The sequence below is a fragment of the Megalops cyprinoides genome, chromosome 1 (genome assembly GCF_013368585.1).
Source record: "Megalops cyprinoides isolate fMegCyp1 chromosome 1, fMegCyp1.pri, whole genome shotgun sequence".
Taxonomy (NCBI): domain Eukaryota; kingdom Metazoa; phylum Chordata; class Actinopteri; order Elopiformes; family Megalopidae; genus Megalops; species Megalops cyprinoides.
Window position 1 is genome coordinate 61,064,608 of NC_050583.1, and position 26,920 is coordinate 61,091,527.

At 40.4% G+C, this 26,920-nt stretch overlaps 1 protein-coding gene across 1 annotated transcript; it reads right to left on the reverse strand.

Moving 5' to 3' along the window:
* Nucleotides 1-660: 660 nt before the first annotated feature.
* slc2a15b (solute carrier family 2 member 15b) lies at nt 661-22,379 on the reverse strand. The gene is made up of 12 exons (XM_036551452.1): nt 22,338-22,379; nt 13,619-13,717; nt 9,736-9,896; nt 9,030-9,154; nt 8,434-8,579; nt 7,704-7,836; nt 6,942-7,129; nt 6,144-6,254; nt 3,643-3,744; nt 3,127-3,202; nt 1,375-1,502; nt 661-921 (listed from the first exon to the last, which is right to left on the reverse strand). The coding sequence occupies exons 1-12, from the start codon at nt 22,377-22,379 to the stop codon at nt 661-663; spliced, it is 1,572 nt and encodes a 523-aa protein (XP_036407345.1).
* Nucleotides 22,380-26,920: the final 4,541 nt, after the last annotated feature.

Consider the following 26,920-nt stretch of genomic DNA (forward strand, 5'->3'; position numbering starts at 1 on the left):
ACAGATGAATGTATTCACTACTTACAATCCATCTCTTCAATTTTCAGTTCCAAATTTGCAATTCCTAAAAATGTGTCTAGGAGGTCCACACCACAGAATAAGCGCACTGTGACTAACTGTCTAACTGTCTGCAATTTTCTGTCTGTAGTTGTCTGCAACTGAATTGTGTGGGACTCTGGTTCTCAGCAGTAGTGTTTCACAAGACACAAGTTTGGGAGCAGACAGCACAATGTACTTTCTTCCAATATGAGCAACAAAGAAAAAAAAATATAGTTTATAAAACCAATGTATGTACAGAGAGAGACCTGGTGTTCAAGAGATGGTGCTCAGAGGAAGGTTCAAATACTATTGTGCCAATAACCATACCATGAAAATAGCTGTTCATGCCAAAACCAGACCTCAGAGTCTAGGGACAAGGAGATCTGACTGGAACAAAAACTATTTCAACCCACTTTCCACCTCACCTCACTCTCTACACTCTCAGTGAGCAGCGACACTGTGCTTTCTGTGGAAAAGCACAGAGGACTGAATTATGGACACAGATTGAAAAAGCAGTTCAAACGACGATCAAGTCTGCCAAGGTCTGTGCAATGTCAAGTTGTACACTTCCTTTCGTGACACTCTCCCACCCTCTCTCTCTCTCTCTCGTGCTCTCGCTTCCTACTTATCACCCGTTCTCTCGCCCTCCTCACCCTTAATGGAGGCATTTTCCAGTGTGCCGTACCCGTTCATTTTCTTCAGCTTGAGCTGGCCCACGCTGCCCACCCGCTGGCGGCTGAAGATTGACTCTTTAGAGGCGAACATCTGGCTGATCTCCATGAAGGTCTTGTTCTTGGTCTCCGGAATGATGAAGAACACATAGGCGGCGACTGCTGAACAAATCCCGCAGAAGACCAGGTAGCAGAAGGCCCCCGCTGACATCTACACCAGGGGGGCAACACAGGGAGAAAGGTGTTCACGGAGGCAGCCACCTCACCTCGGTCTCTCAGAAACTGCAACTGAGTTTTGTCTCTCAGGGAGGTATACAGTCCTCAATACTAAGAAATTATAGGCAGTATTGGCTGATTGGCTGAGTTCATTGCTTATACAGTATTTGCCAATATCTTCAAACAGAAATATGGAAGTACTACACTTATAAATGTATTAGTGAAATTTAAGCCCTCTTTGTGGGGAGAACTGGATTCCTTCCACCCTTGAACCGAAAACCAATTCCCATAATCACTGCCCGAAAATAGCTGATCAACCATTAAGGAAAGCTCAAAACACCAACAACATGCATTCTGTTCAGGCTGTGAGCCACGTTAATCACTCGCTAACACCAATACTGCATTCAAGAATAAAGCATTGGGCTGGGCTGTTGGACAGCACTGTCACCTGTAGGAAGGGGAACACGAAGCCCACGGTGAAGTTGGAGATCCAGTTGAGGGAGCCAGCCACAGTGTAGGCCGCAGGGCGGTGAGACTGCTTGAAGAGCTCCGCTGTTATCAGGAAAGGAACTCCAGCTGTAGAAAGGCCAAGAATAGTCACTTTTGGGTTCCAGAAAATTCCACCATGCAAGCTCAATTCCAGGTTACTGATGACTTTTCTCAGCTCCTTCACAGCTTTGAAATGTAATAAAATAAATAATTTTTACGCATATACATAGAAATTAGTTTACATAGAAATTAACCACTACCCTGAAATAACATTTAGAGATAACCCTTTCACACAAACTGAGAAGAGCTTCGATTCCTTTATTTGATTGGAAAATGCATGGTATTCAAGGGTCGAGTTGTGCTAGAGATGTGTGTCTGTCTTTGTGAGAGTGCTGGAATGTTCTGTTAAGGAATGCATCTTTAAGGAATGCATGCATTTTTAACAGAGCACAATAATCACAAGTCATAATCTATAATCTGTATGAAACATCATTAATACTCTGTAATATGTCACACATTGTGCAGACAGACATCTTCAACATCATGTGAAAATAAATATGCACAAATCCCAAGGTCTTGTGTTAAATTGATATACAGAACTGCTAAGCACAGGAAAACAAAACAATTGCACTTTCATAAGACTCCTTATCTCAATATGCAGAAACTAATAACTGTTCCAGTGCTTACATTCCAATCCCTTTTGGTTATGAGAGAAAAATAACCAGACACACTGCATTTTTTCAAATGTAATGAATTCAGGAATAAGCCATGCGGTGGCTTCATTACTTGTGCATAATAATCGCAAAAGGAGGCTTAATGCAGTCAAACGGATAAGGAACCCAGTCTGTAATTCATTGTTCATGCAGGATTTTGTCTTAAAAAGCCATATTCATCATTGCTTATGAACAATGAGGCATAAAAAAATCGTAATTAAAGACGTAATTACACCAACAGAAATTCATGACTGCAAATGAATTATAGATTTGTTGGAAGGACTGATAATACATCAATTGTGTAAACTGCTCAAGGTCCCATTTATCATTCTTACAGTGAGCTGCTGTGTAATCCTCGACCGTTTTCCACACTGGAAGTATTTAAAGCAGGTTTTGTGTTCTTTTTCTCTTATATACACTAGGACTCTAGGATGAGTACATAAAAATAACAGTGTTGATGTCATAATGATTATAGTTATGCAGCTGAGAGGCAGCTTTCCAACAGTATTAACAAAGCCTTTGATGTTAGCAGCAATACAGTAGCTAGATAATTTGTGCATAAACAACCAAAACAAGGAATACAGGCAGGAAATACACAGTACTCAATGACAGAAGACCTCCTATTATGGATGTCAAAATATCACAGCCTAATAGCAGTGTATCTGGTAGCAGTGATCATTTACCGTTTTCCAATAAGACCTCACACAGGATTCAACAAGCGCATTTTCAAATACTCTACATCTATTTCACCTCCAGAGGTCAGTATTTCTCCGTTTACAGTCTGGGCTCAGGAAACATTACTCCTGTCGGGAGGGTTGAAGATAATTGATGGTAATTGATTGCTGCTACCACTTACTGTGATAACTTAAGGGGGAGTGCGGTGGAACCACGCCGTGAGTGCAGGTAGGGCCACCATTGTGAAGAAAGGAGGCATTTATATGCAGAGGGCCGACTGCACAAAGAACCAGCCCACCTGCAAATGACTAAACGTAGCCCACCTGGTCCTATGCAGAATCCTGCGATGATGCCGATCACGCAGCCCACGCTTATGTATCGCATAAAGGGCACATGAGCCTGTAGGTGGGAAACAAAACCATGGGGTGCAGATCAAAGACATGGTGTACCGATTCACTTCTCATCCACGCGTTCCTATTACAAAACCATCAGCACACACTGAGACAAGTAGAATTCTCTGGGTCTGTTTATGTCCCAAACCAGAATGTTCTGTCCACAAAATCAGTCATAACCAGCCGCATACAAGAAACAGGGAAAAGCAATACATTTAATGAATGTGCTTTTCTATATTTAAGTATATCACTGTGCATATTCATTCAAAAAAATCTAAATACAACTGAAAGCACTGATATAACTGATACACATTCAAATCCTCAGTCATTATCCCCAAGACTAAATAAAGCAGTACTTCCACATGGAGTCACTGGACGAGCCATACGTGGTAACAGAACTGGACAAGATGCAAGCACTATAAAGGGCTTCACCTGAAACAAACATACCTGTAAGATCAGAGAAAGTGTGATCCCTGCGCAACAAATCCCCATGAAACTGAATCCACCAATCATCAATGGCCGCCTTCCAAGTCTTTCAATGGTGAAGCCCTGGGGATATCATGGGGGAAAAAAGCATTATTAGCATCGCAAATGACGTCTGAAACTGTTTTTACACAAATCAGTGATGTCTATTCCTGATCCTGCAGTCCTGAGGAATTTAGAGAGAACTTCAGAGGAACTCATCTAATCCCGTCTAATCAATGAGTCCAGTGAAATTATTAAGACATTAGGTGGATCTCCAGGGGCCATCGCTGCACTGAATGCACATTTTCAAGTCAATGCACACATGCAGGAACACAGACACACACACACACACACATGCACACATACCTTACCCCCTTAGGGCCCCATTTCAGGAAGCAAGATTAATGAATTAGCCAGGTAACTTCTTGTAAATATTATGGGAAAAACCTCAGGCTTTTTAGTTTCTCACGCTTAAATCTGGTCATGCTCATTGCCATGGCAACATATCCAAGACTGAGAAAATTGGTTAAGAGCAGGCCCATCGCATATGTCTTCCCAGCCAATCAAATCAGATATTCCAGCCTCACTGTTCAAGAGATCCTGTTGACCTTGTAGGTTTACTAGTAAAGAGTTTTGCATGCTGTAATTTAAAGGGTATCTAAACCAATCCAACAAATATTAAAAAGGCTATAAAACAACAAAACAACTTAAAAAGGGTATATAAAAACTATACACATTTTTCATTTTGTCTTAAAATGGAAATCATAAAAATGGACATGCGTATCTGCAGAGAAAAGGGAATTATCCATTTGCTATTTAAATAATATGCATAAGTGTGCAAAGTCTCATCTGTAAAAGAATCTGTAAAAGAAAGTGAGACATTCGTCTTTCTAACAGCACCTCTCCTTTGAGCAAGTGTCATTTGGGTCAAACTGACACTGTTACAGCAGATAATGTAAATCCGCTGCTCCAACTTCAATATCTTCAGTTTGTTGTACTGTCCATGTGCATCTCCTTTAGGAGCCTAGATGCTTATTGGTCCAGTTGCCTGGTCATATCAAATAGGGTATGTCACATGATACATTTGTGGGTCACACTTTAAATGAAGTGTTGCTTATAAAGGCTTTATGAAGCTTACATAAAGCCTTCATGAACCATACACAAGCAAATGTCATAATTCATAAAGGGAGAAATAACACAGCATTTAGCCAGGTGACATTCTTGGTTATGTCACATTTGGTATAACATGTTGCTTAAGAAAGTGTTATATGTTATGATTAGAATCACTGTTATGTTGCACACAAGTAACTAGATTAATCTGCACATATTGGTACATTTAATGGAGACAGCACCTCCGTTGATTTGATTTTGGAAAAGCTTGCCTTTTCCTTACTAACAATACCCCAGCCCACCCCTCCCCTAATTTTCTTTTGTTATATCAATGATTGCAGCATAGGCTTACTAAAATATCTGATGTGCCCTTACTTTAAATCTGCTTGCTCAGTTTGAGCCAAACAGTGAAATGCAACACAATTAGAAACCTAATGTGAGTCAGGGTTTGTCAAACCAGATTACTTGAACTGATCCTGAGTTAACTCACCCATCTTTGTGAAGTATACTCCATCTCTCAAAAACACATTGTAAAGCCACAAACACAAACAATACATTTACTTTAAAGAAGGTATTAAAATGATTGAAATGAAATGTGATTACTTAAACGGAAGAGGGGAGCTGACAGCAGAATGAATTGCTGTAATTTCATAACCCATCTCCAGGCCTTCCATCGGGTGCCATTTACCTTCCCACTGCGGGCCAATCGACACTGACAGCCATGAGTTCTCCTGACTAACAGCAGGCTCTCTCCACTGGCTGCTTCCAGAGCAATGCTAAATCTTGGCTTAAGAAAATACACAGCTTCTGCGCATGAGGCACAAAAGCTAGTGCTCTTCCTCCGTGCATTGGGTTACAGAGGGCTGCTGAAAGGAGGGACATAACTCTTTCAAATGGTTTACTGCACTAATCTGCAATTTTATAGGCTGTGCCAGCAAGCCTTGTAATTGTACCACAGAAGACTGAGGATGGAAATTTTAAGATGAGCCACTCAAACAGAAGAAGCAGAGTTCAGATACTGCTTCCAGTATTGTCTAATACAGCATGAAAGGTATGACACCTGCACTTTTGGTGTGGAACGAGCGTTTCTTACTCACCCTCCAATTTAGCTGGCTAAATAGGCCGTTTCGGATCCACTCCAGCTAATATGCAGTGAGAGCTCTGGCCACATATACTGTAGCTGCTGTGCGGTACAATTACTTTACATGTGACTACAAGCGGTGGCTGAGGTTAGCCTTCCTGTGTTAAGCACTTAAGAGACCTGGCACAAACAGTAGATAAACAGACCGACTGAGTGAGAGAGACAGAAAGAGAAAGCACACACAGCAAGCTATCTTATATGTGCTCTGTCATATGTGGGGATAAGTACTCACTCCTATGAGACCTGCAATGACTTCAATGGCACCAGTTCCAACTGTAGTGTACGGGACCTGAGGGCCAGGGATCCCAGCATTCTCAAAGATGGCATTGGTATAGAACCAGATCTGAAGAAAAAGAAAAAAAATCAGCACTTTTCATGGACCATAAAAGCACCTTAGCAAGAGAGCAGAACCTTAGAAAGAGAGCACATTTTAACATCCTTTGGACCTAGAACATTTTAATGTAGTTAGAGTGGGATGGATTTAGACTCATGGAGGTGAAACATTTCTTCCAAGGAATTGGCACTACACTGTCCTACACAGTAAAGAACCAGGCTCGTGACCTCCTGCCACCGAGGTCACCCAGGCTCCAGCAGCTGTCATTGCCATTACGAAATTTTCTGATTGTACCATCCAGTACCACCATTGTTCCTCCTCATTATCATCACAACAGTATGGTTTCAATTTCTCCAATCTGATGCAGACAATGTATGTTGCTGTCAGTTATTCACACAAAATGGGGTCTTTATAATAAAGACTCCCTTTCACTGTCTAAATAGCACAGAACAAATCTGGGCAGAAGAGAACCGTGTTGAACACACCACCTTCTTTTCTCAGTTGTACGCTCCCAAATAAAATGAGATCAAAAACATTCATTTTAAAATGTTGGTTTTGTTGTGTCAGCTGAACTCCAAGGTATGCGCAAAGCTGCACGTGTGGACAGTGCTTTCTCAGTGCCCGGCCCACCCAGCTGGTCTCCACCCTCGTCCCTCTCTGCTCTGTGGGCTGCCCCGAGCAGAGTCCACCTCTCACCGCGTCAATGCCGGACAGCTGCATGCCCATGTTGATGACGATGATGGAGATGACCTGCCAGCGCACGCTCTTGTCCATCAGCAGGCCGAACACAGACACTGTGTTCACTGAGGACAGAGACCGCTGCTCCTCCTGCATTTCCTCAATCTCCGACTGGATGTTGCACTTGGTCCGGTACCACTTCAGGGCTACAGAGGGTGGGACATAGTTACCTGACTGCAGGTCGGGGGGCAAGCCAATTCTGAACTCTTTCCTCTGTTTGGCAACACGAGAAAAAGACTTCCATGCTCTTTGCAGCTAGCATGCTACAGAGAGACCTTTTGAAGTGCATGCATCAGCCTTTATATCATTATGATCTCACGATAATTTAAAGTCAGCAGACACCCATTCTTTCTGAGACAATTAAATTGCATAAAATGCAATGAAAGAAACTGGATGTTAACAAAGACTCCCTTTGAGCAAGCTTGAGATTTGCTTAACCATTTAACGTATGTTAAGTATTTTGGTATTAGGGAAAATGAGAAAGAATAATTTAAAACACAGAATTAAATTAAAATTGTACATTACACACCATAATTCTCAGGAGAGTATCCTATTAATACTCAATACACATATAAAAGCACTCTCTCCTCATTGGCTCTTGTAGAATAACGCTGCAGTCACAAGCCAGGCTTACAAGACTATTCATTTGTTCATTGTGATTCATACTGAGCAGCCCTTTCTTGACTTCTCTTGGTTGCCATGCTGCTAGTAAGCTCTCACCCGTGATAGTGGCATGGACATTGCGCTTCTCAATCAGCAGATAGCGAGGGCTCTCTGGAAACCAGGGCAGCAGCATGAGCTGGATGAGGGTGGGCCCCACCACCAAGGAGAGGAAGAGAGGCCAGTGCTCTGCCTGCGGATACAGAAGCACAAAGACCCGTGTGCACAATCTGTTTCTGACTCCTCCTAGCTCATCACTCGGCCCAGCTGAATGAAAGTATAGTGCCAAAGTTGAATGTACCAAGCTTTCATTGTCGCCTACTTTGCCTACTGTGTGCTTGATATAGAAAACTACGCACTTTCCCTGGGTACTCTTTTCTGGTACTTGTAAAATTGTTATTGGGAACTCCTCTTGATATAAAGGTAAAACAGTAACACCGGTTAGTTAATGACAATTTGCAGAGAAATACCCTCAGTGCACTTTTAAGGCAAATGTGCCGGCTGTCACTGAAATGGAGACATCAGGCATATGTTGATCATACACAGTACAATGCCTTCCATATTTATTCATGCCTCTGACTAAATATGAACAAAAAGTATGGTATAAAAGAAAAAAATGTACACATTAGATCTGAGTTTTTCTAAAAATGCAACAAAGTTAAACTTGTAAATGTATTTGCAAATGTTAACATTTTTGAGTAATGTTAATAGCATTGCTCAGGCCAAAGTCATAATGCATTTTATTCCTGAAAACATGAGGTTCACACATGGCCGGTGGTCATTGCATTACCTTTCCCAGTAGTTCATGAAGCCCCAGGATCTGAGCGCTGAAGACCCCTATGCAGATGAAGATGCTGGGGATGAGCCCCAGGAAGCCGCGGACATTCTTTGGAGCGATCTCTCCCAGGTACATGGGCACCACACTTAGACTGATCCCTGCCGGACCAGGAGAGAACAGCATGAAATGTGTTCCACACTTTCTAACATTCCCCTCTATCCATTGTCCCTACACAGGATCTGACATCAAACCAAGGGATACTGTTATAGATAGAGTGCAATGTGAGGCATCCTCAATGAGCAGGAAACGTTTCCCATTGTACTCTGTGCCCACTTGTCTAAAGAGTAATAATGTCTTAAGAGCCTTTAACTAGATCCATGAGTAATGTTTACATGCTCTTGCTCCAAAATTTCACAATTTATGCAGTCACGAAATAGTTGTAAGCCACTAAATATGTCCAGTAATAAAGTTCAACTGTTCAGTTTTTCACTTCAATTAGAAAAAAAATACAATTTGTTTATTGTGAAAGTATATCCTTTCTCAATGTAATCTGCACAGTGAATTGATAGGTTGTCGGTTTCCTGGGATGATTCGTGCAGGTGCAGTACCTGAGTGTATCCCTGTGACAAAACGGCCGATGATGACCATTTCCAGGGAGGCGCATGTCCTGCTGAAGCCCATGAGGGCTCCCGCAACAAAGACAAGCACAGTGGAGTTCACAAGGGTCCCTTTCCTGCAGCGGCAAACAGAGCCTGCAATCATGCACTGGTCATAGTCTATAGATCTGAGACAGGTCACGGACACAGGGCGAGAGCATTGACACAGAAATACTGAATCAATGTGTAAAACTACAGAGACTCCATCAGCCATACTGTCTGATAATAGATCAGGAGAGGTAAAGTTTACTATCATTCAACATTAAGTACACTTAGTAGCTTATTTCTACTGCTACTACTACTAATGAACCCTGTGCTAAAATCATTCATTAGACAAATAGAATAGACACCATGTTCATGCTTAATTATTTTATTTAGTATCTATGGTCTAACCACATGATCTATTAAAGGTTTCAACATCTAACAAAGAAGGCAGAAATGTGTAACACAGTATCTTTTCGACACTTCAGGAAAAACATTTGATAGCTAAAGAAAGATGAGAGGGAAATCCTCAGTTTGAAAACAGTAATCATCAAAACTAGGCAATTTCCACTGACCAACAGCCCTTATGCTGTCATAATAACATTTAATCAAATGCAATCCAAGCAGGTCAGCACGGAACCATTCAAAAAGCGGCAGTGAGGTGCCTGTGTCCTACCTCCCGAATTTAGTGACCAGCGTGCCCACCATCAAAGAGCCCACCAGTCCTCCAATGGCGAAGACCGACACAGTGAGAGAGTACATCAGAGTGAGGGCTTCCTCGTCCAGGCCTGTGCCATTGCGACCCACAATGGTGCGATTATAGAAGTCTTTAATGTACTACAAAAAGAAGAGACTGGCATCAGTTAGGCCTAAAACAAAGTCGGAGACTAATGTCAATGGAGCTGCATAGACAATGCAGATGAAACCTGCAGGTTAAAATTATATCCACATTTACATCCACGCTGCCGTCTCTACTGTACGCACAAATGCTCAGAATGCAATGTTGTTAATGCAATTACAACCAAAATAGTTACAGGTCTGTCCCCTGACCCAGACTGTGGGTCACGATAAGTCAGTCAGTAATGAGCGAATGACTTAAATAAGATTGGATACACTTGTATTGCAGGGAATGTAATAACATAGGTAATAAATGGCTGCCCATTTTTGTTGCACTTCATTTGCGTTCATTAAGCTATATGTGACCATATGTGCCGGATAGTAGCCTAATTAACACACAGTGGGGCTCAATGACGCATTAGAATAACATAAGAAAATTTAGCCAGTGAGGCTGGCTGCATGTTCAGACTTAGCAAAATTTGCTATGCTATTCTGTTATGCAACTTTGCAAAGGCATATTCCATGCGTATCTTGTTCATTCTACCGACTTAAGCAATCTAAATTCAAACCCCAGCACTGGTTAAGTGAAAATTGATCTCAAATGGTACATAAACCTGCCAAGACAAAATTTTGTATGTAATGTGTTGTTTGCAATGCATTTGCAATGGCTGTTTTTTTCACCAGTGTGTTAATGCAGGTCAGCAGTAATTGATTCTTGTTACAGACAAAAGGGAGGCTTATTTACAGGCTCCACAACAATACAGCCATTCCAGAGCCTTGACAGATTTCCCAGAAAATCAGCCAGATTCAATAGATTTCGATTTACACATATGAAAGATTGCTTCTTCGCTCTGCTTTGGGAAAATACAGACATGGAGCCAAACTAGAGACCGTGGCCTCTCACGGGAGTGTTGCTGCTCTCCCCTTCGCATTTCAGGCCAAAGACAAATTCAATTTCAGGGCCTCCTCCTTTATTTACACTGGTCTCTCCTAATCACTTTAGGAGGCCTCAGCCTGGTGTTGGTAACGTCTTATCAATTCACTTTTTCAGTAGCTCCTCTGAAGAACTGAACAGCCTCCCCTCTGTTGGTTCCGGGAGAGGAATGCACCTTCCGACACTTCTACCGTGTGACTTATTGACAAAATCGGGAATTGTTCCAAGGCATTCCTCAGATTACTGTCCATTAACGCCAGGAATGCCACGCTGTTAGTGAAGTGTGGACAGCCCATTTCATCTGCTAATGACTTGTTCAGTCAAAGAGCACACAAAAAAACTTTAAATAATAAAGAACGCTATCCTTCAACTCATCAGTGTAACCGGATGAGTGTAACAGAGGCATGTGCAGTGTATTCGATCACCACAAGAAACGCTTTCAGTGTACAAAAACACCAAGTCACTCGTGCACAAAAAAGACATTCACTGTTATTACTGGTATCAAGAAAAAACCAAGTTGCATAAAAAAAATCTGGCCAAACGCCTCACACAAACTTAAAGTGAGTAGCTAGCAATTAGCAAAACAAGATCAATTTAGCAGAATCAGGGGGAGCACAGAGGTTTAACATTGGTCTCTATCTATACACACGAGATTATGAAATAGTTTGTATTATTTTGAATGAGTGAGTTGTAGCTTGTTAGGTCTGAATCATGCAAAACAATCAAAGTTGGGGATTTGGAGGCGTATGCTGTAATACTGTATGCTGTCACTAGGGAACATCTCTTACAGGACTGCATTCAAATTCTGTGATGTAACTGAGGTTAAAGGGAGCATAAGTACTTGCTTTTGTGGAGTCATAGCCCAGGTGACTATTTCTGTAGTTATCCCCAAAAAGGGCGTAATACTGCTCTGTATGGATATGAGGTATGCCTCACCAGCTCATAACTCGGATGGTATACAGTATATGCCATCACAACATTCAGAAAGTGACTGCTAGAGCTTTTCAAATCAAGGACACCCCCACTGGTCTGTGAATGGTGTGCTGCTGTCTGCCCTCTTGCTCCGGGATATTATTATGTAACCGTTCATTGCATAACCATGACAATACAGCTGATATGTAACTGTTAAAGCCATTCAGCACAGGCCTAGCACAACCATGCCACTTCCACACCCCTCCGTAAATTGTTTACTTGCCTCTCCACACTGTGTGCTGCCCTAACCTCTGCTGGAGCCTGGGAAGATCCTGAATATTGATGATTGTTAGGGCTGAATCATTCTCGAAAACAGCACTCGACTGTTTTGAGCATCTGACTTGATAAAAATCCCATATTCCCAGGGGCCTCCCAACACTCAATGATAAACAGTATACAGTGCTGAGCTTAAGACTCAGTCTCCCCGCTGATAATGATGGCATGATTTATCTTTTTTGAAAATCATATCAATGATTCAATAAAAGCATGTAAATATAAAAAAGAATATATAATAACATAAATCCAGAATGTTTATATTGCTGAGCAAATGTATCAGGGTGCCTACAGAATCCACAGCAAGCCCCAAAAGGTGACTACTGAATACAAACCACATTTGGGTTGGATGCATTTGCCTCCTGTAAAAAACATCTCAAATCTGAAAGCACTTATAACAATTACATTTTAAAAATTACATAAAAGCCTAATTTCTTGAGCAAGGCCAAATTATGGCAGATTGCATTTGTTCTTGCCTATGGAAAAAGGTTCATGATGTGTATACCTATGGCAAGTGGTCTTCATTTGATTTCTATATTTAGACTTCTATGTTCTTATAACACACACAAATTAAGTACTTTTGGATGAGCAAGGTTCAGATATCACAATGTCACAACTGTACACCAATGGAAAAATGAATGCTTACTGTGGCTGTACTCATTTGATTCTCCCACATGGTACCAATAAACACATGATTAGCTGACAAGAATGTATTTTTAACTTAAGAGTTCCCTTCACTTCAGCTATAATGGAAGTGCAAGAGAAATTTCAGTGGAAAGAAAACTGTCATTTCTGTGAGGCAGCAGCTGAATATCCAAAAATATGTTCATTTAAATCAAACCTTTTACATTTGCAAATCTGCATGTTTGAAGCATAGTTCCATGGCTCTTTTTCTGCAGGTTTCAACTGAGCTGACTAGCAGAGTCTTGCTGGCACAAAGCCACCACAGCAGGCGCAAAACAAAATATTTCAAGCATGCCATTTTAATGGACTCACTACAAGAAGCAGTAAGTAGAACAGTCAGTGTAACTCGTGGTTTGAAGAAAAAAAGTAGAGTTTCAAAGCGTGTAATTTTCTCCAGTTTCATCTGAAACACATTCCAACACATCATATACTGCACAATAATTTGTGCCATTTGATTATACCCAGCAATATTTACCTTTAACCATTTCTACATGTAACACTGCCGAGACTGACTTTCACCATCTACTTTAGATGCAGTATATGCAACGCTAAAATTTACTAGGTTAATTGTTTTTAACTAAAACAAAAAATGGAGAAAGGACAAATAATTTAAATTCTGTTTTAAACACTGTGAATGGATTCCCTTTTCCATCACTTCAACACTCCGAACCTGTTTGCTCCTGTGGTCATTATTTCCAAACAGAGCAGCACAGTCTTATGAACCAGGCATGACATTTTCGAATTCTTCTCACTGATCTCCTATGCGACTTCTCAGAATCTCCCAGATAGAGATGATAGGAGATTCTGCAGGTTCACCTGTGTGCTGTTCATCGAAGGAGCATCTACCTGGCACGCTTACCTCTGCAGGTGAGTTCACTACGGCCAGGTTATAGCCATAGAGCATGGAGCTGCCAAAGGAGGCCAGGAAGGCCACTGCCAGGAGGGATGGGGTGAGGTTCTGAAAGAAAGAGCCATGTTTGTTAGTTCCTGAAAAACTCCAGGGCTCTTTTTATTTTCTGGTAACCATTTTAAAACATTCCCATAGCAACAAACAAATGAACCACACAGAGTATTACAAAATAGATGCAACGTGCTGAATGCCATCGGCAACTGGAATCCTGAGACCAAATACTTCGAGATTCTTAGGACCCAAAGTCAACTTGTGTACTTGTGAGGGTATGCATAACTCAGTTTTCACACATGTTACCTTGGAATGCATGAGAGCTTGGCTATACATGTGAATCTGTTCGTAATCTTTCTTATGAATGGCAGTGTTGCATTGGTCATCTCGTGATCTACACAAGAAAGGTCTTTGAAACATTGCAAATCAGTGTCCGAATTGGGGTTAAGGCAAAGCTTGGCTGTGAAAATGTTAAAATACAATTCATCTGCTATTCTGTTGATACTAATGTCATTATACAGTACTCTATCATTAACACCTGTGATTAAATGAAATCTGCTGGTAAAGGTAAAAATATTTTGTTTGTTGCTGAGATCTCTCTGAAAAAAGCACATTTTGTGAAGCAAAACCGTAACTGGTACAATAATGTAATTTCATTGACATATCCTATAGCTAACAACAAGGGTCTTGATTGCAAGGTAAAGCAGCAAACAAATGAAACAGATCACAATTTAAACAATAATACAACTTCTCCACTGTTTACATTTAAACTTCTTTTACGTTAGAATGTCCTTAAATTAAAGTTACACAACAAATTTAACTACCTTTGTGAAACATTTGGAAAAAAAGAGAAAGTATCCTGTACTTGTGGGAGTATGTCTCATTAACCCTGTACTCGTACACTGCTGTATACTTTAGCATAAAAGGTAAACTTGCACAAAGTGCTCCCTTGCTATGTATTCTGACAGCTTGTCAGAAATTGTTCATGTCAGGCAGGTATGATGCTGAACACAGAACATATAGCCTCTGAACTCTGCCTAATCTTCAGTAAATTCACACACCCAAATGAAATCTGTCTTCAGGTGTGTTACAATGGATCTATTATAATACGAGTAATTTTATTTATTTATTTATTTTTTGGTTGGAACAAACAGTTCCATTGTATGCATCACTGCTAGACAGGGCAAGAGGTTTCTTGTTAGAGACCTCACATGATCCCAGCCTTTGACTGCACAGAGATCATATTCTTGTTTATGGGCTGTACCCAAAATCTGACAGCCAGCAAAATGCACAGGATAAAAGTTACAAGTCAGTTATTAGTCATTTAGTTTAACTATTCCTGCTTACAACATCCCCTTAGGGGTTCACTTGCAAACTGATGCCTTCCAGGAAAATGTACATGAACATCTCATGCTTACCAAATACTCCAATTTCTGCAGCATGTTTTAATTTACAGCAAGCATATAATGAGCTAATTGTTCACAGAAAATCTGACAATAACACTATGAGATACATGAAATGTTACCATCCAGACCTGAAATGTTTTAATATCCTGTAGACACCTTTTAGCTATATGGTGAGTTATACAGCAGTCCAGAACTCCTAGAAGGTTCCTGGAGCTTTACCTGGCAATTTGGTCCCAAGCATGTTCAATGGGATTTATGTCAGGTGACTCTAATGGCCATCAGTGTCCTCCTTCAAATCACACCTTCATGCTTCTGGCACATTAACAAAGGGGGTTATAATCCTGTGCCTCCAAAACGTTCAGCCTATACTGATCTCAATTGTGTGGATCAGAATGAAACAAATTACTTGGGATAATTTATTTTTCTTGGTGGCAATGATTTTTTTGACTACAAGTGTATGATGATGGTAACTTGAAAAATAAATACCACACAAATTCCACACATTTGTAATAAAGAATGTTTTGTGTGCTCAACCTGAATTGCCTCTGTAAATATCAGCTGCAAGACATAAAAGGGTATTATAAAACCACAGTGCAAGTTTCTCTGGAAGGGTGTCTGATAAGAAATACGTAAATATTTACTTTGCAGACAGTGGTGTTTAGCTAGATACCAGATACCAACTTGTAAATGTAGCCTCTAGTCACTTAATTTGCATTAGTGATACCAACACTCTCCTCCATTAACTTCAGTTGAGTGCATGTAATTTTAGACACAGCTTTGATGTTACATTTTAGATAAATTCACACACAATACTACCAGACACAGCTTGTGATTTAAAAAAATGTGATTAAGAGGAAGGTGGCACAATTTGTGGTTAGCTGTGGTCACTAAAACATACTCCTTTGAGAATAAATAAACTCCCATTTTATATTATATTAAAGCCATGTATATGCATCTCATATGAAGACTTACACAGGTACAGGGAATTGTGCTAACATTTTAGCAGATAGGGTAAACACTACACTGACTTAAGTGCAATAGCAAGAATTATGAATTGCAAACAAGTTTGTCTGTTTGATATTGAAAAATGGTACATTATGGTACATTATGTTCTGGCTTTCAACCATGTAGGTCTCCACTTGACAGAACATCATAAAGGAATTCAGTTAACAACTGGACCATAGCCAAATCTAGTCAAAACCTGCCATATCAACAAAGTCCAAAGGAAGAAATCCCTCACTCACTACATGTGTAATCTAAACTTGGGCCATATGAATGAATTATTTCCTTTAAAGCTGTGCAATGATGCTGCTTAAACTGCTACCTCAAAACAGACGAATTAACCTACTTTAGAAAAAAAATCTGCTTTTCTTTAAGTAAAGCATTCAGCTTAACACAGCTTTCAGTTATAATGGTGGTGTTTAAGCATTTTGTATCTTGCCCAAGTTATAGTATATTGCCTGAATTACAATAGCTATATGGTAAAGCTAACTATGCATACATACACACACACACACACACACACACACACATATATATATATATATATATATCCAAAAGAAACCTGCACCAGATCAATAATGAGAGAGGGGAAGGATCTAACCACATGAAGTTCACTTCAGTGCAATTACTATAGTTGGATCTAGGCAATGGACCATGTCATTAATACACTTATTTGGCTGACGTTCTAACATGCAGTTCCAGAACACACAGCTTAACTGAGAGACATAGTACAAAGTGTTAATAGGTTACAGAGGATTTAAAAGTTCTCAAACAGACTCACAGGCACAGCAAGCTATCATTTTGCAACTAAACCTGACAAACTTGAATTTTATGTACCACTGCAACAACCTTGAAACTACCTGACAACAGTATTACTACCAGCACCATAGATCTTACTATCATATAGACTTTTTATATCTAAAAAGGCAAACTGTCAAATTGGGGTGGCTGTGGAGTTTGGTAGAAAGGTATAGGATATGAAACAGAAAGGTTGCCAATTTGAATCCAAGGTGAGCCACAGCAGTTATACTCTCAAGAAAGGTATTACACCATTGTGTATTGAGCTAAGGAACTAAGATTAATATTTTGTCCAGACACACGGAAAAAGATGACATCATCTACAATGCATTTTTTATGCAGGACCAAATAACTTCTAGATGTGATAGAACTATATTAATACTAAACAGAATCAAAATTTGGTTGAAAGAAAGTGAAAACTAGTGCAACAGGCACACCTTGCACTTTTTTTTGAGCCAAATAAATTTCCAATAGGTTCCGAGATGAGCCTTCGTAATTCGCAATCTGCAGCCATGAAGGATAAACCCCCTCCTTTGGAGCAGATTACCATTATGAAATTTGTCGCCCAGCTCATCCAATTGTTTGATAGACACAGAGAAGAGCTGGAACAGCATACTGCTGAAGAGTATGAAACAGGGGTGAACAATTTGGTTCAGCTTGACCAAGACCCCATTTGCATCACTCTCACATTACAAGAAACAGATGATGTTTCTTCTTCTTCTTCTGTTTCTTCTTTACCGTAGGCAGACCAGTTTGGAGCTTGAAGGCCTGCACCATAACCTCAAACTCACCACTGAGGCCTTAGAGGAGTGTGCCTCTAGGCTCACTGAGAGTGAACGAAGCCATGCTGCGGCAGTATCTACCCTCACGCAGAGGGAAGAGTGAACTTTCCCGCACCAGGGCACAGGAGGTCTTTGCCTCCAAACCGACGGAGTCGGGTAAGCCTACCACGTCAACAGTCCCGCCTTTTGGGACAGGTTCCCCTCTGGAACCAGAAAGCCTTGGGGCCTGCACTAAACTGGGACCCAAACCTGGGATGCAGTCACTCCAAAGCGACGATCAGAGCGCTGGCCACCGGGCCCAGTTGACTGCTACCAGTCTTTTTCCCACGGGTCGTTCCGAACCTGAAATATCCTCAACCTCTGAAGAGGAAACTGAACGCTATATGTGCAATCCACAAGCTGCACGGGGAGGCCATGCCACACTCAGGGAGATCGTGGTGTATATGATTCCCGCACAGGCTCGGGATGTATTAGTAGGGGTGGGAAATCGAGTGCACACAGAGATCGTGACTCCCACCGAGACCACAAGCCCAAAGGTAAAGGGGAGAGGTTCGAGCCAAAGGTCCCCCTCCAGTTAAAGTCAGAACTGGCGTCCATCAAGGACACCCTAGCCAGTCTTTCAAAGTGTATGGCAGCCCTCACCACTACTCCTGACTATAAATCGGTACACTCTGACCAGATTAGGCCATTAGGTCCTTCACGGGTCGGGGGGGAGGGTCACATGACTAACTGAAGTCACCTACTTACTGATGTTGCATGCAACATAACAAACAGAGTATGCGGCTAATCTCCAACACATTCTCTAGACAACCTGGCTGCTTACTTTATCCCTAACTTAGATATGTGTATCCTCACTAAAGATACCCACTGGGTGTCCCCTAGCAACCCATTCATCAGAGACACCACTGAACACTGTGTGGCCTGTGAGCTAGTGCCTCTTTAGAGAAATACATGGCTAGAATGACCATCAGGGATGAGGTTGTAGAAACCCGAGTAGAGAAGAGAGTTGGAGCCTGACGGCTTGTCAATACACCTAAACAGGAGATTACCATGTCATACGACCACCATGATACATCCACGAGGATGAAGCTCCCAAATCAAACCATCTTCATTAAAGTTCCTCAAGGAACTACAATTCATATCGAGGGCATAGTCCTGCATTACCGCAACCCTGAGAGATATGACACTGAAATAGAGATGGTGGATGCCTTTAGGGGCCATAAGCTGGTCCTGGATGACCCCTTGCGACAGCAACTTCTGTCTGAAGGCACTTAGATCTTAGACCCTACACAGGTAAACATTTTTAAGCTGCTACTGATGAGAGCATCTCCTAAGCAATGTTGATTATAGGCTCCCAAATGAGCATACCTCTTACAATGATACAAAATGAGTCTTAACCCTTTTGTACTTTCTACTGAGCACAACAAGATATATACATTTACATTTATTCATTTGGCAGATGCTTTTATCCAAAGCAACTTACATAGGTTACAGTTCTTTACAATATTATGCATTTATACAGCTGGATATTTACTGAGGCAATTGTGGGTTAAGTACCTTGCCCAAGGCTACAGCATCAGTGTACCAGTGGGGATTGAATCAGCAACCTTTCAGTTACTGCTCCTTAACCACTATGCTACACTGCCGCCCATTTATTCAAATGGCGTTTCTTATGTTCAATCCAGGAGGACAAAAGGCAAGAGGACACATTCAAACAAGACAGCCAGACCACGAGGGAGCACAGAACATAGGCTGAAAACTTAATTTAGCCTGTAAACAGTCAGATGGAGCTCCTTGTGCATGCACATGTGAGAACGGATGTGAGGACAATGACACCTTGTGACAAGTAAATTAGCTAATGTGTCTTTAAAGACATCTGCACAGGCTTAAGTTCACTCACATCTCACAAAACAGAAAAAATATACAAAAAGTGGAAATCATGGGTAGGGAATTGCTTTTCCCCAATTTTCTAATTCCTGCAATTTTTCTGTAAACCACGTTATCACCCATCAACGTCACAGAGTACACCACCAGGGCTGCAGTGAAAGAGTTGCACAGCTTCAGCGAGTATTCATGATAATCAAATGTACATTTACTGGAACATCTGAGGCACACACAGCATAACTTGTATCATGTAGGCTATACTTTATGTTTCTTCAGCCAGATAACTTGGTTGTCTAGATTCACAGTTCATGTATGTGAGTGATAAGACTAATCATATTTCATGGTCTGATGCTCACTCAAATCAGAATTATCAAGACTTTGTACAGTAATGTGTGTAATCGTGTTTTTACACATTCCGTTAACCATAAGGTCATCCCGTGCGGAATCAGATCCGTTCTAATATTCAGATTTTCTTCATATCCGGCACACACTTTCTTCCACTGAGGCCGCCATAGGGGCAAAACTTCACATGTGTATCCCAATTAGTCAGCTTGTCATTTTTTGGAAGTAATTTTCAAAGGAAATTTTAAGTTACGTTTTTTCACGTTGTTTTCGACCATTATCCTTACCACATTTGTGAAAGAAAGCTGGCAACACTTATTGCACTTATAGTCAAAAGTCTGTTCATTTCACCAAGTAACGTTTGAGATTTAATGAAAATATATGTGGATTACCTTCACTTGTAAACATAGGAAGAATAAACATGTTGAAATACATATGTAATTATTTTGACAATGCAACCAAAGGACATAAAGGAGACAGAGAGAATTTCTTGATTTGAGATCTGTCATGTCCCATAGCAACGTCAAAATTGGAGAAGGTAGCGGTGGAGAAACTTATTATGTTCGAATCAGACCACAGTGAAATATATGACATGACAGTTAAACTGTATCACCAATATTCATTTGTGGAGTAAAACTGGACGGGTCCTAAGAGTTTCTAGTTGGTGTTTGTGTTTATTTCAGTCGCTAGCAAAACTAGCCTGTTACCTAACGTTAACTCTGTGTTAGTGTAAGTTATGGTAACAAAGGACGCTCTCAGCTGCATTTTGGAACAGCGTTTTTTGTATGAAAACACGCTTTGACCAGCGGTTATCATCAGGAAAAGACATTACGTGTGAACACAGCCTAACTTTGTTTAGCTACCAAGCCACTTTAGATACCAACATTAGTTCAGTCCAGGTATCTTTATGTAACGTCAACTACCTAGCTTCGCTGGCTAACGTAACTTAATTTAGTACATGAATATCTATGGAGGTTAGCAATTTCTTTAGTTGTAAAATAGGCTACATTAGTTATATATTCTGTTTGCTGTCGCTATTGTTAACATCCACAAGAATTACTCTCCAACAAAAAAAAGTTTATACTTCATTTATTCTTTGTTGAGGCAACGTGCTTATCTGAGTCGATGGAACTTGTAACTACCATGACATCCCGAGTTGACGGTACAGAGAAATATCCGATGAGCTGTTCGATTAGCTTGGCGATGAGCATCTGTCACACACCCATCACACAAACGTTCGTCCAAACACTGATTGTTGATTGGCAGGTCGTTCCTGTTGCCATCTTACCTTTCCGTTTGATATCAAGTCACATCTCCATTTTTTTTTTCTTGAACTCTCACCGTTGTTTTTACATTAATTCTGATATGTCGCCTAAATGCCGTTTTACGTTCATTCGGCTCAAGGCGCTCCGCAGGAACACTTATGCGCAGCGCCTAAGCCTTTCTATGGTAGGGAAAACCCTGACATAGACGCGTAGCCTATTGGGGATGTGCTTCAATCAAATATCAAAATTCCATGATCAGAGGAACGCCTTTCTCAGTCACAGTAAGGGCTAACTTTAATTCTCCAAACGAAAAGTTCGATAATGAAAGCAACCAAAGTCAATCCGATTGCTAAATGGTGACCCAGCAAAACCCAGAATAGAACGTTACAGATTAAGAAAAACGATTTAACACCCACATAACCTGTCTGCTAGGTTACTTTACAGTTATACAGTTAGTCACCCTCTCCTGACTTGCATTTCCCCCCTTATAACGAGCAAAAAACGTTGCGGCTTAGGGTACCAATGAAAACAGACCAAAACCTCAGAAACTTGCCTACTTTGCAGTGATGTATTTACAGATGCCAAGCAGAAGTAAATGTTTTCATTTAACCTCGACAGAAATCAGTCTACGTAATCCACACCGACAATAAATGCACAACTAAGCATGCACAAGACACTTTACTTAATCGAGGACACATTTTGGGAACAGCATTTTGAAATAACATCTATGATTAATACTAAGATATAGACATTATTACAGTATAATGTTAACAGATAACATCAGCAATCTTAAAATATACGATGCAATCATACACTTTTAATTGACAAGGAAGTGGTAGTGACCAACTGTGGTCACATCATCATGTATGGGTTGTTTTGTAATACATAGATTTCTCACGGTGTAAAAGGTTATCAAAACAACTGATTGAAAAATAAGGCTCAGTTCACTTCACAAAACTGCCTTACTAGTTATGATTTTCAGCAGCATCCCTTCGACCACAACCACAAAACACTGCAATGTTAATCCAAAGGAAGAAGCGAGTCATTTAAAAGTATGCTTCACTATAGTTTGAGTTTCCCAGGCTACAACAGGGACGGATCCTCTGACCCAGTCATAACTCCAAATGCACGGCTGCATAGTTTAGCACCTCATTAATTCACGATTGCTTAAATTTACCATTCGTATACACTAACTTACCCCTGAGAGTTTCGCATTGCACAGTAACACTTCCTCAGCCATTTAAGAATCTGTCATGAAAAGCTCCTCTGGCAGATGTTCGGTTAAAAAAGAAACAACTTTTCATTTAGTCTTTTTTTATACTACCGGCATTCCGCGACCAGTTATTTTAGGGAAAGTGGGAGTGGTCATGTTTGATTTGACAGCTGTTTTAACTAACAGCGTGCAGCGGTTTCTCGACCAATCTCCCGTGGCCTCAGAGCACAAATCTCCTCCCAGTAGCAACTTTATCCAACTCTGATTAAACTTGAAAGAAGCGTAATCATATGACGATAGGAACGTGATTCGTAGAGAAAGGGCTCAAAATCAATTATCTGAGTAAATTTGTCAAGCTTTACTCGAGTTTACGCATGGTTTCTAGAGAGAGAGGAGGGAAGGAGTGAAGTGAGGTATTTGAGAAGTCACTGAGAAACGGTAATTGTCCTCCAAGGTGAGATGAATGACGTGTTCTTCAAGCTAGTTCTTTCTCTTTTACTACCTAGGTTTATATTTATCAGCTGGTCCAACTGCCTGATTCTTTGAATTTGGACTGGATTCAAAGATAGCAAGAGTTAAAGAAATGTAATATCTGACAGTTGCTCAATAAATGTATTGGTGCTTGGTGTGCATAAGTGAACAAAACAGCACCGTGTTGAGAACAATATACTCTAAGATGTAAGTATTATTACTGATGTCATATGCCAGCCTAAAAGTCATATTAGCTGGTGCCCCAGACTGTAAGGCAACCCTCTTAAAACTAATGTACCTTGCCTATGTAACTGGCGGAGTTTTACCACCCGAAGTTGAATACAGAGGTTTGTTATGTTTATTCACTATATTAGCGAAATCATTAGGTTTTAGTGTGTAATCCGTAGTTGTCTGCATTTGCCAGGTTAGTTAGTTACCTCTAATATCACAAGGTGGTCTAGCATCTCATTCTCTAGCCACAATAAGCTGGGAGTTACATAATCATCTTCATTATGATGGGAAGAGATACATATAAAATGTGTGATTATATAGCTTAATATCATATAACAATTATATAGATCACTTGTTTCAGAAAAGCGTGTTATCCCACAGGTAAGTGTGATAAGAAATGTAGACTAAAGAGTGCAGACTACATGCCAGGCAATTACTTCATTCTGTGTGCATATCCCTCTGTCACTTCAAGAAATGCAAGACTGAGCAGACAGCATCAGCAGATCTCCATATTTATTTTCTTATTGTGCCTATACACCATTCCAGTGGTAATTCAACATTTGATTCACACTTCATTGCACAACATCAGGAAGGTATGAAACAGGTCTCCACATTCACATCCTATTCATTAGAAGCCACTATGCCCAGTCATGGTGAAATAATTCACGCCTGTTTTCCGAACAGAGCAGAATGAATGTTAAATTAGCACACATGATTGAAAGTCACAGAATTACACCGTTCTACTCTCCAATTGGCATGGCCATCAGGCCATTTTTAAGGAATGGCTGGCATTCTTCTCCAGGTTCTGCCATACTATGTCTGCTATCCAGTAGGGTCCACAGAAAACAGGCATGGACTCAGAGCTGACAATAAATCATTCCCACACTTACTGGCTCTGTACAATGGCAGGATTAATTATTGACGTTATCTAAAAGGAGGCTGTTCATCTGCTTTGGTCATAGTAAGCAGGCTTTGCACATGACTCTGGAACTGACGTTCACCTCTGTCATGCAAAGAACACTGTATCACTGAGTTCAGGCGAACCCTTCCGGCCTTCTCACATGAGGTTATTCAAAGAGCAATGCAAGACTTTCTGCTCTAACTTGAGCAATCAGTTATGGAAATGGAAGTTAGAATTAATATTTAGATACAAAAGATGTCTCTTCAGTCTTTTATAATCAGTTTGTACAAGGCTTTAAGTAAGGAGAAGACACATTCCATGAGTTAAGTTTCTTTATCAGTGCCTAATTTCTTACAATGTTGGGATATCCTCAATTAATCCCACTGTCATCCTAAAATCTTCATCAGAAGATCAGTCAAGAGATAAGAAAAATATTTTGCAACAAATCATGACTTTCATTGAGAGGCTGGGATTTTCAAGGGTATATAAAAAGTCATATGCATTTAGATTCCACACTATACTGTATGTATGTAATTTTAAATCCCAATACTGATGGCTGAGGAACAGCCATTTACTTGGGGTTGTAAAGCCGTTTTGTAAAATATTATTGAGAAGAAGTACCTAATAGTGCCCTTTCCCACTGGTTGTAAATTTGAGAATTATACTGTATATTGATGATTTTAAAGAGGAGCTAAGATGAGGTTGCTATATAAAGTACCATGCTCTTGGAAGTACCTCTATCCCTTGGATTGTGATGCTGTCCAGTGCATCATAGGAGCCTGCAACATTAAATGTCTGTTGTATTTAATCAGGTTCATTCTGCTCCAGTCACCCAGAAGTGAGATGATTTTCCATCACTTGAACTCAGTGAAGAAAAAATGTAAATCTATAACTCATATCATACCCTAAACACTAAACAGGCATAAAATAAATGATGTGTAATAAAAAAGACCTTGACCTCTGCATGCCAGGACAGAGATTATTCTGTCCTCACAAGGTAATTAAAAATGAAAATTTCATTAAACAGTGCATAATATATTTTACAGTCCGATTGAAAAAATAGATTGTATGAAACACCAGAATGGGCTAACTCATTACAAGGTATATGTGTGAGTTCTCTGTCAGTGATTGCTTGGTGAATGGACAGCACCATTTTAGCTGTTTCCTGTCCTCCACTCATTCACCACTGGGCATTTACAAAGGAAAACAGCCTTCCAAGGAAGGCACAGAAATGATGCAAGCCAACCTGTGTTATGCAAGATTTTTCTTTCTTCAGTAAACATGGGAAAATGTCAATACACATTTAATGGCATCAGATGAATATACAATTAAAAGTCAGACAAATTGTTTCTTCAATGATTGCAATGTCTTTATTCCTTCATACGTGTAATGTGTAGTTTGAATGCTTAAAAGGAGTGTAGAATTTGCGAGGAGGCAGCCTGACACCTAACTTTCAAATGCATGGTTGCATTGTGAGTAAATTATGTACTTCTTTTGTTTTTAATCTAATTAAGGTTTGTGGAATGCTCATGTCCTGTGACTCACTTACGCAGTATGAAGAGAACCTTCATAGCAGGAACCAAAGGGAATTTTTTTCCAAAGTAGTAAGGCCTGTGATCACATTGTCCTGCGTGCTGGATGTCCCCTTTGTTAGTGTGTTAGTGTGTAACCATGGCTCTCAGACAATATTTTGTTGGTAATTTTAATTGAATCTGAGGATAAAAGCAACAACATTTTGATTAAAAAAAAATGTGGCATAACTTATAACTTTACTTCCCTGGGGTGAGTGGCTCATCTCAGAATAATATGTCAATTACAGAACAAGAATAATGTGTCAATTACACACTGAAATGAGTTGGTATCAGAGCTGTTTTTCTATGGATAAGGCGATTAAAATTATGTACAGAAATACACACACACACATACACACACATTATACTGCATATATTATGTGTGTGTGTGGGTAGCAAACAAAATGTACTAAATTATGGAAGGCTAGGATGGTAATGTCACACTGTAGTATGGTATAAATGTATAACACAGCATCCAGTGTAAAACTGTAAGCCAAGTAACTCGTCTTGAATAACACACTCTCCTGGGCAAATAAATAATGTATCTGCATTTACTGAATTCATTTCCATTATTTTGAGAGGACTAGTTGATGAGTCATGACAAGTTCAGACCAGGAGCTGTGACCCTACATGATGCAGCTCATGGTACATTTTGTTAGATCAGTTAACATGTTTTCCCAAAGAAATGAAAGTAATGCTTTACTGTAAGCAGCTGACACCCAGTTATCTATTTCTCTGCTGAGACAGACATTATTGAAGGTACAGAGACACCTTTGAGAAGGAACTGCAGTGAAAAAAGAGTTTACCTCAAGCAAAAGTTCACAAGATTGTTGCTGTAAGAGACTCTTTTAACACTATTGTGAACACTATTGTGATCTGCTGTGAAACTGATGCCAGGCTGACCAGTCAACTGGAAGTGTTTTTTCTAGTGTGCATCTAAATTCGTAAACTGCCAAGTAATTTGCTAGCTGTTTATTAAAGTTGCTACTATTGGTATTGACTATGACTACATTGACTATTGGCCATTTTCTGTGGTTGTCGTGGATTTTTTTGGTGAGTGTGTGTACTTGTGCATGGACTGGGGGAAGGGTGTTTGGGAATTCCCCAATTTATGTCATGGAAGTCTGATTGAATTCACAATATTGAACTAATGGCCTCAGACTGCAGTGACTTGTCCTGCAATAGCAGAGTGTTCCTGCCAGCGCTACTGTATCGGCAGTGTACAGTGTACTGGGCGAATTAATCCAACCAGACAGGCCTTGGCAGCAGCTCCTGCACGTGTTTCTCCAGGAAGCTCTCGGGCCGAGCAAAGTCGTCATATGACTCCTATCAGCGCATGCTGTCTGTGGCATTGTGGCGCTTCGTCAAAAATCAATTACCATTCACATAATAAA

Bases quoted from the DNA above. Each gene is read 5' to 3' on its own strand.
- slc2a15b (XM_036551452.1), bottom strand. From the start codon at position 22,379: ATGGCTGAGGAAGTGTTACTGTGCAATGCGAAACTCTCAGGG. The intron at 9,155-9,735 runs GTAGGACACAGG...TTGCCGCTGCAG, and splicing joins CTGGTCACTAAATTCGGGAG to GAAAGGGACCCTTGTGAACT. The intron at 1,503-3,126 runs GTGGGCTACGTT...GCCTTTCTACAG, and splicing joins AGGATTCTGCATAGGACCAG to CTGGAGTTCCTTTCCTGATA.